The sequence below is a fragment of the Macrobrachium rosenbergii genome, chromosome 12 (assembly GCF_040412425.1).
Source record: "Macrobrachium rosenbergii isolate ZJJX-2024 chromosome 12, ASM4041242v1, whole genome shotgun sequence".
Taxonomy (NCBI): Eukaryota; Metazoa; Arthropoda; class Malacostraca; order Decapoda; family Palaemonidae; genus Macrobrachium; species Macrobrachium rosenbergii.
This window is the reverse complement of record NC_089752.1, coordinates 10,702,620-10,715,307: the sequence shown is the minus strand read 5'-3', so window position 1 is coordinate 10,715,307 and position 12,688 is coordinate 10,702,620. Positions and strand designations below refer to the sequence as shown.

Sequence of the window (12,688 nt, the reverse complement as noted above, 5' to 3'; positions counted from 1 at the left end):
TTCAAGTTATCCTTAACTTTTGTGTGAACGATCGTTAGTATACTGTACATGAACAGCTGATATAGTTTACAGGGATATCATTCCAATTTCTCTTGTACACTGGGCATCATTAAATTCTATACATTAAGTCTTCGTTTCCGAATTTTTTAATGATTGTCTCTTTGACATCATTACCTGAATTCTATATGATAAAATAACACTTTCACTGGATAATTCAATTCTGGTAAAAAGAAAACTCGTCTCCCGATAAATGATAAATGCACGATATAATGTCAAATAATTTGGAGCAATAGTTTCCCTACTTCATCTTTCGTCGTGTAATATTTATATTCTGATATGAACGTAATTGCCACCTTGACCAAAAAAAATGGGTTAATTAACATTGAATTATTTTTTTAGAATTTCGATACATTCTATAATTACATCTTCCGTGTCGTAACCAACTTGGACATTTTATCTTACAGAATTATTCTGTAACTATTTTTAAAAATTCTCTCTCCCCTAGTTTATGATAAATCTTTTTTTAGTTTTCTTTTTGAGATTTCGACATCACAAGGATGAACAACTTTTTTCGTTTCGTTATTCGTGTATGTAAGTTCTCAGCATCGTTTGCAATATTTTTCGTCGATAGCTGAACTAACACGTAACAATTTTCTCGTTTTTTTTTTTTATTACAGTTGCTGCTATTGTTTTTAAATGTATTGGTTTTGCTCATGTTTAGAAAATGTTCCAGCTCGGAAAATTTTGTCATTAAATAATACGGAATGGTGATGCCAAAAGCACTTGCCTCACAAAGTGGCTGGGGATGAGAGTGACCCTGTTAATCTTACATGAGCTGGGGACGGTAACTTGGTAGCAGCATGACGTCATGACCCTGCCTCCGCACTATCCATCCCTCCGTTTTTCTGCTCCTATGATTCTTATTTTTCGAATACCGGGAAAATTCAGCAGAGACCTTTGTTACACACACACATATCTATATATATATTATATATGTGTCTGTGTAAATGGAGTAAAATTTGCACTTCTGAAAGAATTATTTTATTGTATATCACAAAATATTTTTATTTTTGGAGCAGAGTAACATATTTGGAAGTTTTGTTCATTTCAAGATTTCGACATCCTTAGAATTGAATTTCGAAGCTGTTGCAAAGTAGAGTATTCGATGTTGCTGTTCATTTCGGAAATCAGTGCAACTAGTTACATTTTCCTTCACTTGGCATTGAGAAGTAACCTTTTCTTAGTAGATATATCGATTCACTTCACGGATGTCCTTTTGAAAATATTATAAATATATATATCTGAGTATTACACCAAAGACGAGTTCTAAGCCGTGTTTATTTCGAAGGACCTCGCGCTTCAGCGATTCATTCTCCCTCCCTGGCAGAAGCTGAGTAATATGTTATCGCTAACGACATCTTTCTTGACTTTTTTTTTAACATAAATACATTAGAAATGAAATACATTAAAAACGAGACTTGATAATCAGGAAAAATATCTTCGAAACTGATAAGACGTCTCTCTTACTCTTCACTTGAAAGCTGATCGGGGTTTATTATTTCAAAGGCTATTTCCTTGCTCTTCAGCTTTTATGATGATGCTACCTTAATCGGTTAAAAAATTATTCATGGATTTTGACGAAATGTCCTGGGCACTTAGGTAAAGAATATCCGATTTCATTTAGTGAGGATACGTGACTTGTGATCTAGGATAGTCTGGAAAATTGTTGGAATCTTATTTTTACTCTACTTTTCACTCATGTTTTTGGTCCTGTAACCACAGTCGGAACAGATTTTGATCACAGAGTTTTTGTGATTTTAATATCCTTCAGTAGGAATGTTGCAGGATTTATAAACATACGTAGTTATTTTGAGAATACTCTGACACCCTTTTGCATGAGAAAGGTAAAGGCACAGCTGACAAGCAGTACGATTCTTATTGAAGATTCTGTATTTCGATCTCATCCGTTGTTGGTGGAGGATTACGCTCTACCACAGTGTAGTCTTGTTTGTTACAATGTATTTTGTTTCACATGAATATTACATGTTTACAGTTTTCGTTTGGCCATCGAAAAGCTTTACATCTGAACTAAAATTATTGTCCAACACCATATATAGATGCGTTTAATACCGTTTCATTTTTATCGTTTCTCTGTACTGCTCAGTTTTGTTTTTGTTTCGATGTAATTTCATGTTTGGGGTAACTTGCGAATATTTTTTAATAAATATTTAAAGCTTCATTTTATGTCATCATCATCAGGCTTTATCTATGATATGTAAATGTTAACATTTTAATCTCTCACGATCTGAAAGATATTTACCGAAACTTAAATTTCTCTCTCTCACTCTGTCTCTCCGGCAAAAATTCTCCTCTGCTCACACACTTGGAATATCGAGGGTCATATTTCTGCTCCATTTTCTAGGAGTTAAAGAAGCGTTTCTGCTCACAAGATTTTGAGGGGAGGTGTCGGATGTCAGGTCAAGAAAACATTTTATATGAACGAGTAGTTGTTTATTTCTCTCCTTGGTGTTTACCACCACTTACTTGTATATCTTTTAAAGAATCTTCTTCCATAGTTAATGATGTCTATTATTTTCATGTTCCAGTCTTATAAATTCATACATGATTAATTTGCTAGTTGATTGTGCCAGTTTTTGAAGTCTAATGTTTTAATAGTAATAACAATTTCATATCCATCCCGGTTGTTCTTGCCATGTTCAATGTGTCCTTTGAAAAGAAAAATATGATCGAAGTCGACATCGGAGAAAAGCCACGAATTCTGAGTTGATGTGATGGAAACGAAAAGCTGTGAAATGGATGGCCTTGGGCCCGGCTACTCCTCTAGGGATGAGAGGCTTAACACTCAGCCAAGGCTTAAGCGGTGTTCGTCGTGGCAGAGATTTGTATTTTTCGGGTTTTCTTCTTGAGATGGCAGAGCCGAAGGTTGGATCTGACGAAATTCGACGTAAGTTTCAGTTTTTGGGGACTTACTGTTTTTTTTTTTCAATGTTGCTTGGTCCAAAGATGTCCAAGGGAAATTTTTTATTTGTAAGTATTGCCGTTATTGTTATCGCCGTTAACGTATTAGACATATTAGGAGAGGGTTTCAGTGCACCGACCATCATCCAAATTCCAGTAGTCCCACGGAATAGGACACTTTTCTTGCAGTTCGAGAGCTTCGAGTAGCTGAGACAAGCTTCGTAGTGTTGCTGAAACTACGTCAGAGGCACAGCATTTTTAGAGGTATCGTTCATAAGAGAATCATTTTATCCTCAATATTTTCATTGTGCGTCGTCTTACTTATAGACATAGGTTACAATAATCAATATATTGTGAGGGATCTAAACTTTAGACCGAAAAGTTGTATTTTTAGTAAGATACGCTTTTAACAGTACACGGGTCAGCAACTGGTTCATAGTAAAGGATTGTGTATTTCCGTGCGGGAAAGACTGTATCCCAAATAATATAATAATATATATATTGGGTATCCCTCTATTTGGAGGTGTCTTCTTAGATGGTATATGTTATACGAGAATCTCCCAGAGACGGCGACATGGTTCCCACAAAAAACACCTTACCCTCCTCCATTTCCAATACCAAGGCTGCCTGATAAGAACAATTTCCAATCCAAACCATAAATAACGTATTTGTGTTAATATTATTTGCACTTCCGGTTTTGGAACAGGTGTATACTAATGTGTTATGATTATGTATATATACCCAATCCACTATACCTCGGCAAGAACTAACATCCAGGGGGAAGTACTTCGCCGCTAATGGGATTCCAAATGCCATCTGGTTTGGCATACAGCGACGTACAGTGACCTTTGAACACTGAGCTATCTCGTTGTTTGCCAAACCAGGCGGCAGTTCGAATCTCATTAATGGCGAATAAGTTATTCCTGACGTATAGTGAATTGGATACTAAACGACATTTGTGGCTTAATATTTGTGAATATATATATGTATATGTTTATACCTATATACATACATACATACATGTATGTATTTATGTATGTATATACATACATGCATATATGTGTGTATGTGTAAATGTTCGTATTGCCCTTACATGCAAATCTAAATAACGTTATTGGGACAGAACAAAATATAGGTGTTTTGCAACAATATTTTACATAAAGATAGAAGTATTACCATAAAATACAGTATATGGAGGGTGTAAGGACCTCTTATTATATAACCTTTTGGACGTTTTATGTAAGGCAGGAAAGCCCATCTAAGGAGATGACATTGTATTCAGAGAAGAGGAAATTTCATCCTGTCAGAATTTAACGAGTATATTAGTTAATTTTAGACATTCTTTAATAAGAAGCGAGATTCAAAAGTGATGACTCCCCAGTTACTTAATACATATGACAATTATATCAGAGTAATCAATAATGTTGGAGTCCATTCGTATTAAAATTTCAAAATCCTCTTTCATTCAGAACTTGGTATACGATAATTGAGATAGTCAGCTAACAATCCTCTTTACAAGATGAAAGAAACTTTTCAAGTTTCTGTTCTTGTTGTCATTTGCATTTAATTTGAGATTGTGTACATTCTGTCGTTTCACTTGTAAACAAGTTGCAAACCGAATACCCTTCTGTAATGAAGTCTGGAGAAAAAAGGCCGCAGAGTTTTTAATAGCGTTCCTGAAATTATTTGTGGGTGCATCTGACCCGGACTTGCTCGGTATTGTTCTCTTCATTAGAAACAGCATATTCTCTCTCTCTCTCTCACTTAAAGACTCCAAAACAATTTGGAAACAGAAGTTGTACTGAAGGAAAACAAAAGAGCAAGAGAGACATGCTTGTATTACATCTCTCCTGTACCAGGCAAACGTTGCTCTCCCAAGATGTTTCTGAATTCAGTGCATTTCTTTCCAAACCCACTGCATTGTCATCGGATCCTCAGCTAATGGAAGGCTATTCCGAGTGAGCGCTGATAGAGCTTTTCAAGCTGCCAAGTGTTGTGATTGCATTTACGGTACGTAGTTTCCCGTTAGGGGATACGGTACTGAGGGTGATAGTTTTCCTTTCTAACGGTAATACTTTTAATTTATTATAGTACTCATGTATTTTATAAATTTTTTGTTTTTTCCGAATGTCATTGCTTCCATGGTTTGATCATGAAATAATTGTTGTTAACTCAGCCATTTTCCTAATTGGTTTGTAATACCTTCGTACTTTTCAATCATTGCTTTTCATTTGTTTGATTTCTGTAGAATTACGAATCCTTGAAAAGGTGAGGGAAGATTTTTTTCGGAAACGTTAAAGAAATATATGTCAAGGGACGAATTCCTTGAAGTGTGACAAGTTAATACCTTATGATGTTTAATGGTTCCACGTTGGCCATTCAAAGTAAGTCATACATGTACAATTAAATTAAACTTTTTCCAACCACCACTTCAAAAATAACGACAGGTTATAAGCATGGTCGACCATGCTTATAAATAAACTAAGGGCACACAGACATTTTTATCAATAACGTTTGACCCATGAACAAAAAAAAATTTAATCAATTTATGAAATGTTGAAAGTTATTGAAGCAAAACATGGTATATTTATATCCTCCATTCCTAAATTTGAGCCACTTACATATAACTACACTGTGGAAATTCATTAATGCTCACAAGGGCGTGTAAACATAAAATAAACTGGAACGATGTCTTCCCTTACGGCATCAAATTCGCAATATATAATGACGAAAACCTCCAACTTAAAATTTTTATTTTTCTCGGTAATTAAAGACAAATTTAATACATTGTTTTTCAACAATGATCCGAAATTTAATATTTTATTTTTAACCCTCAAAACCTTACTTTCGTAGTTGCTGAGGAAATTTATAATTTTGTGTATTCATGCTCAAAACTACAAAATGCTTGTTAGCTATCAGAAAAAAAAGGACCTTTGAACCTTTAAAGTAGCTCAATGGGGTGGGAAGGAAGGGGAGAGAGGGCGGAATAATGATTAGTGTAAATTATTGTAATTTTGGGGGGGCGGCCTAAAATTTTTAAAAGTTCACGTTAAAATCAGTCCTTAAAACGAACTGTAAGAAATTTTTTCTTCGTATTCCGTTGGTATTACTTGTAAAACAAAACATTCAATGTTTGGGCCATCAAATGTGGAAGTTTATATATATATATTAATATTATACATTTTAACGTAAGTACTTATGAGGCGTAATTACAAAGTAATTAAGTTCAGCACATAAATGGCAGCACGGTAATTAACTGTGACCCCTTTCTCTCTCAAAGTAAAATACAGTTTAATAATACTATATCTAGAATTTTTACGCGTTCATTGCAAGTATTGGACGACTTCTCGAATGCTCATTAAGGTCGAATACAAGTAGATTTGCATACATATATGCATACACAGATTGAGGCTGGTAACATAGGAATGGAATGGAACATTAAGCCATAGGCCAAGCGCTTTTATCTATGGGGTCATTCGGCTCCGAAAGGGAAATTGAGAGTAACAAGATTTTACAGGTGTAATGGAAGTAAAACCTCACAGTTCCACTATGAAGCACTTGTTAGGAAAGGGTGGAAAGTAAGATAAATGAATGGAGGTACAGTAGCCGGAATGAAGGAGGTTGCAGCTAGGGGCCGAAGGGAGGCTGCAAAGAACTTTAAGTAATGCCTATTTATTTATTTATTTATATATATATATATATATATATATATATATATATATATATATATATATATATATATATATATATATATATATATATATATATATATATATATATATATATATATGTATATATATACATATACATATATATGCTATATATATATATATGTATATTTATATATATATGCTATACATATATGTATATTTATATATATATAACATTTATATATGTGTCTTATATATACATTAATAAGAGCATGATAGAAAAATATTATTAATGATTTGTTGTTTTGCTTGTTTTTAGGATCGCCCTTCAGCCCTGACTATGAGAGATCTCTTGACGTGTGCGACTGACGTGGCCAGAGGTTGCGAGTACCTGGAGGGAAACCATTTCATCCATCGCGACATCGCTGCTCGAAATTGTCTCCTGACGACTAAAGGTCCCGGCAGAGTAGTCAAAATTGCTGACTTCGGAATGGCTAGGGACATATACAGGTAAACCACGTGATCAGCCTAAGAAAAATAACTCTTTATAGCTGTATTTTATGTACACACATTAGTGTAGATATATGAGAGTTGCATATAAAATAAGATAGATGGAGCATGAAAGGTGAGGATGCTATGGTGGTTGAAAACTTAAAAATGTTGAAGTGGGAGATTTGATATGAGTGCACATGCTATTGGAAGAAAAATTGTAATTGTGTGGAAGGATGATTTAGAGGAATTAATAGCGAAGAAAAATAGAAGCCTACTTCAATCGCATTTGTTGTACCGTAAAGAAACTCTGAAAATAATGCATGTCGAAGAATAATGCTTCCAAGGAGGCAAATGAAAGGTACGAAGAAAACGATTGAATAATATAAAGTGGAAAACTAGCAAATCTGTTACAAAACTAGGCTCTTCAACATGTTCAGTACTTGCCGAATGTCGACAGAAGAAATCCAGATCTGACATAACGGAATTGAAGAAACGTCTGTTGAATAAAAAGGAGGGGGATGATTGTAAACAAGTGGAAAGCTGCCTGTGTTATGTTTCGCTGATAAATTTTGTGTGTGTGCTTGTTTCGACTTAGTAATGAATGTTTTCCATTGAAAACTGGAAAATAATTTGTATGATGGAATACGCAATAGAGACAAGTACTAGCATTATTTTGGATATTATGTGCTTGCCTGATTGGCGAAAAATGTGATACAGACGAAAGAAGAATTATTAAACTTGCTCAGTTTTGGCAAAAAATATATAGACGGGTAAAAGGCCTGACAAGAGACGAAACTAGAATTATTAAACGGCTTGGCATGAACATTTGGTCTTTTTTTTTTTTACTAAATGGGACCATATCGTCAAGTCAAGATTCTTTAAGCAAAAAAATGTGTGTTGAGGATAAGGGTGTTCACACCAAATGGGTTGTCCGAGGGTTTGGTAGCAATATTCAAAATCCATAGATTTAGATGTGTAAAGAAATTAAAACAATAATTCTAGTACTTGTCTCTTACTTATTCCATTATACAAATTACTTAAAGGTTGAAGATGTTATACGAAATATAAATCGTACACATTTATTTTATAGTTTTCGTTAATATTATATATATTCGAAAGTTTGCAGTTGGAATGTTTGTAGGGTTGGTGAACAGTTAAGTGTAAGATGATGTGTAATTGTACTTTGAACAGTATAGATGGAGAAGCCATGAAAAGAGTTGAAATATTGCAATGAAAACTCATGCCATAAGAAGAAAGTTTAAATAGAACGTTAAATGGGTAGCAGATGCGGGAGAATGGCTAGTGTAATATAACTCATAATATTTGTTAGTAAAAGTAAGCTTGTAAGAGTGAATGAAATATAGGGTAATGGATGGTTGGAGATTTATTTAAATGGAAGAAAGATAGAAAAGCAATTACAACTGCATTCGATAATCACTTTTCCAAGTTGCAGTTGGTGAATATCACATAATATATACTAAGAAGGCAACAAAGCTTTTTGTACAGATTTTGAAGTATAGAGATCAAGACTTCCAAGAAAAATGTGCAAAACATGAGTTCTGCCTCAGTTACGTTGTCGAAGTCGTTCAGTCGTTTAATTTCTGAAGATTTTTTTAATAAGTAGTTTCCTGTAACAAAAAAAAAATGCACCCGAATCAATCAAGTACATTTACGACTATATATATACGTACCCTTTACTAAATTTAAACCAGGAGTTCTTTCGTTATTTCTTTACGTTGTCAATCATAACCCTACCAAACACAATCTGTGTTTACTAATTAATGTTATAACACTATAACTATCACTTCTGTCCCGGGACACATTCTGTCGCCCTTGTCTTTGGAACCTTTTTCAAATCTAGACATACGTAACACACCATCAGGACACGAGTTACACTGATACCACTACACCGCAATATCAAAATTTGTGATCCCGACAACTGGCTTCTTTCCATTCCTCAACACACGTAATTGCCTTCTTTATATCATGGAAAATCCCATCTGTAAGCGTTCTCCTAATTTAGATGAATTCCATTTATTGTTTCGACATTCTAGCCTGCTTCTTCTATTATTTATTTTCAGCAGCTCTTCCAAATATTTACTACCTCGGCCCAAATAGGCATTGTTTCCATTTGTGTCCATTATACGAGTAATTTGGTCCTTTCCCTTTTTGCTCTGACACAACGATTTTTGTTCCCAATAAAAACTTCCAAAAATTCATCCCTAAATTTGGCTTCTTTACTCTAGTCAGTTGGTTACCTATATGCAGTCCTATCTCCTGGTTTGCTATTGTTCTTCATAAATATATTTCTGACTTCGATAACTGTAATTGTTTTGGCACCAGACTTTGGAATTCAACCCATGAAACATTCCTCGTTTTCCCTTACTGAACCTCTCATTTCACTATGCCACCACGCATTTCTTTGTACTACCGACAAGAACTTTCTGCCGGCCTCATCCTTACATTTTGCATACTTCCTGTCTGTTCTTTCCTTTCATCCACATTTTCCCATATAAGCTATTCTCATAACGTTCGTATCAAACTAGTGTATTTTATTACTTCAATAGCTGCAAGTGGACCGTTCCTTTGCAATCAAAACTACACTATGTTTCATGTTCGCTTCAACAAGGTAGCGATTAGTCATGGCTCCAACCATTCCCCCTATCCTTTTTCACCAATACATATTCCATCTGTTTTTTTTTTTTATAACAGTCAAACCATATCGCTCATTTGCCAGAAGAGTGAAATAACTCATAAATTGCTATTTTTCAGAAGCAATTTAAAATTTTAAAATCTCTATAAGTGTAGTAGTGACATGTCATCCCCTCTAGCGGTTAGTATTACAAATACAAACAAGACGTTTTTACCACAATATGGAACAAAGAACGGGCTATATGCTGGTATTAGTAACTGAAAAAAAAACATTTTTTGAGTTGTGTCATTCTTCTGGCAAATGAGCGATATATTTTCTTACGTTTTTAAGTATTCTTATGGTTAGTATTATCTGTAAATCTGCATATCCGTCTCAAAACCTCCATTCTCATTTATTTTTCACACTAAATTTATTAAGTACGTCATTTCATTCTCTGTCAATTACCTTTGCAATAAGTCTCAGCACTGTGTTGTTTCTCAGCCAGGCACAGATTTAGACTCGGAGAAGCCCTTTTTTATTTTCACTTGCAGTCCATGTACACTTACCCCCACATTTTTCTCCTGTTACACTCAGATTTCAAACACAGTTATAATATTCACAGGTCTTCAGTCCAACTCTCACTATTATTATGGTGTTCAATACCCATGTCTCTCAGTCACACCAAACATAGCCACCCTTTACACTTCCCCTTCTTAGTGTGACCACATTCTCTCTCTCTCTCTCTCTCTCTCTCTCTCTCTCTCTCTCTCTCTCTCTCTCTCTCTCTCTCTCTCTCTCTCTCTCTCTCTCTCTCTCCAGAAGAGTTGGAAGACCCAGATCTATTTGGATGAGAACTGAGAAGGGAAGCTTGAGGTATCTCTCTCTCTCTCTCTCTCTCTCTCTCTCTCTCTCTCTCTCTCTCTCTCTCTCTCTCTCTCTCTCTCTCTCCAGAAGAGTTGGAAGACCCAGATCTATTTGGATGAGAACTGAGAAGGGAAGCTTGAGGTATACTCCTCTCTCTCTCTCTCTCTCTCTCTCTCTCTCTCTCTCTCTCTCTCTCTCTCTCTCTCTCTCTCTCTCTCTCCAGAAGAGTTGGAAGACCCAGATCTATTTGGATGAGAACTGAGAAGGGAAGCTTGAGGTATGCTCTCTCTCTCTCTCTCTCTCTCTCTCTCTCTCTCTCTCTCTCTCTCTCTCTCTCTCTCTCTCTCTCTCCAGAAGAGTTGGAAGACCCAGATCTATTTGGATGAGAACACTGAGAAGGGAAGCTTGAGGTATACTCTCTCTCTCTCTCTCTCTCTCTCTCTCTCTCTCTCTCTCTCTCTCTCTCTCTCTCTCTCTCTCTCTCCAGAAGAGTTGGAAGACTCAGATCTGTTTGGATGAGAACTGAGAAGGAAGCTTGAGGTATAAACATATATATATATATATATATATATATATATATATATATATATATATATATATATATATATATATATATATATATATATAATATATATATATATATATATATAAAATGGTCCGAAGAAAACAAGAAATAGTGAAGGAAAAACAGTATGTCTTAACCTCGAAGCAATCAGTAAATGTACCTCATGAATGACAAATTTTTAAATCTGGGAAAGGTCAGAGTAGGGGCAGAAATAGTCGCCAAACTCTGTGATCCGTGTATTACTGGTGTTAATGATTTCTGATTATATGTATAATTTATGCAAGAATTTTTTTTATTATTATGAAAAGAGTGAAGCCACTGTGACAATGTTGATTACAGAATGACTAATGGTAGGTTGTAAATTTTACATAACGCTTAAATCTTTCAAACTGTTTGAAATTTAATTGGCAAGTCATGTTAGAACTCGTGAAGAGAACAGGAACGTGGGAGGAAGTTTGTGGACTATAAGAATGAATTGTGACTGGAATGCCTATAATATTGCTCCTTTTTTGTGGAAACTAGACGATGAGAGGAATTTTCTCCTTAGTATTTGTTTCCGTAGGGGGGTATTGCCGTCAGCGCACCTCACGCGGTGCGCTGGAGGCATTTCTTGAGGTTCTTTGCAGCGTCCCTTTGACCCCTAGCTGCAACCCCTTTCATTCCTTTTACTGTACCTCATTGATATTTTCTCTCTTCCATCTCGCTATCCACCATCTCCTAACAATTATTTCATAGGGCAACTGCAAGGTTTTCCTCCTTTAAAAACCTTGTTTAAAAACCTTTCTACTCTCTTTGTCACTTTCAGCTCTGAATGACCTCATAGGGCCCAGCGCTTGGGCTTTGGCCTAAATTCTATAAATTCTACATTCTATTCTATTCTTCCGTAGTATCTGTGAAGAAAGCAAACCCTTAACTGAAGAATGTAGAGAAACCGGTCTGAGGACTTAAAAACGAAATATTATCATATGCGAAATAAATGGAACAGCTTTTTGTGGGTTTCCTAGAGAGAGAGAGAGAGAGAGAGAGAGAGAGAGAGAGAGAGAGAGAGAGAGAGAGAGAGAGAGAGAGAGAGAGAGAGAGAGAACTAGCTGAAATTTAAAAATTAAAGGCCGTAATGACCAGGAAGCGCAAGTACTCGGAAGATTAAGGTGAATGGTCCAGTGCTTAATCACCATGCTGGTAAATATTATGCGTAAATGTATGAAAACGATCGAAACTGGAATTTTCCGATTATATTATTATATGTGTGTGTGTGTGTGTGTGTGTTTATGCCATTAGCCACGTAAGTATTGTTCTAGTTCGATGCTACATTCGTAAAGCTTAAACCTTGCATCCTGGTTTAGCAGAAATTAATGGTAGCAGAATCCGTGCACCCATTACTTAAATCGGTATAGAACATTCCTGAAATCACTGTTTAATCTCTGGCCATTAGAATATAATGCGTCATAATTAAAGCGTGGCTTATCGAGTAGGAGATATTTTAACGTGTCTTACATGTCCCAATAA

General features: G+C 35.4%; 1 protein-coding gene across 1 annotated transcript in view; it reads left to right on the top strand.

Annotated features, from left to right (window-relative positions):
- The window catches only part of Alk (Anaplastic lymphoma kinase), a 1,114,821-nt gene that overhangs the window by 1,094,925 nt on the left and 7,208 nt on the right, over window positions 1–12,688 (top strand). The window contains exon 25 of the mRNA XM_067113483.1: window positions 6,949–7,139. Within this exon, the coding sequence (XP_066969584.1) occupies window positions 6,949–7,139 (191 nt within the window). The remainder of the gene's footprint in view (window positions 1–6,948; window positions 7,140–12,688) is intronic.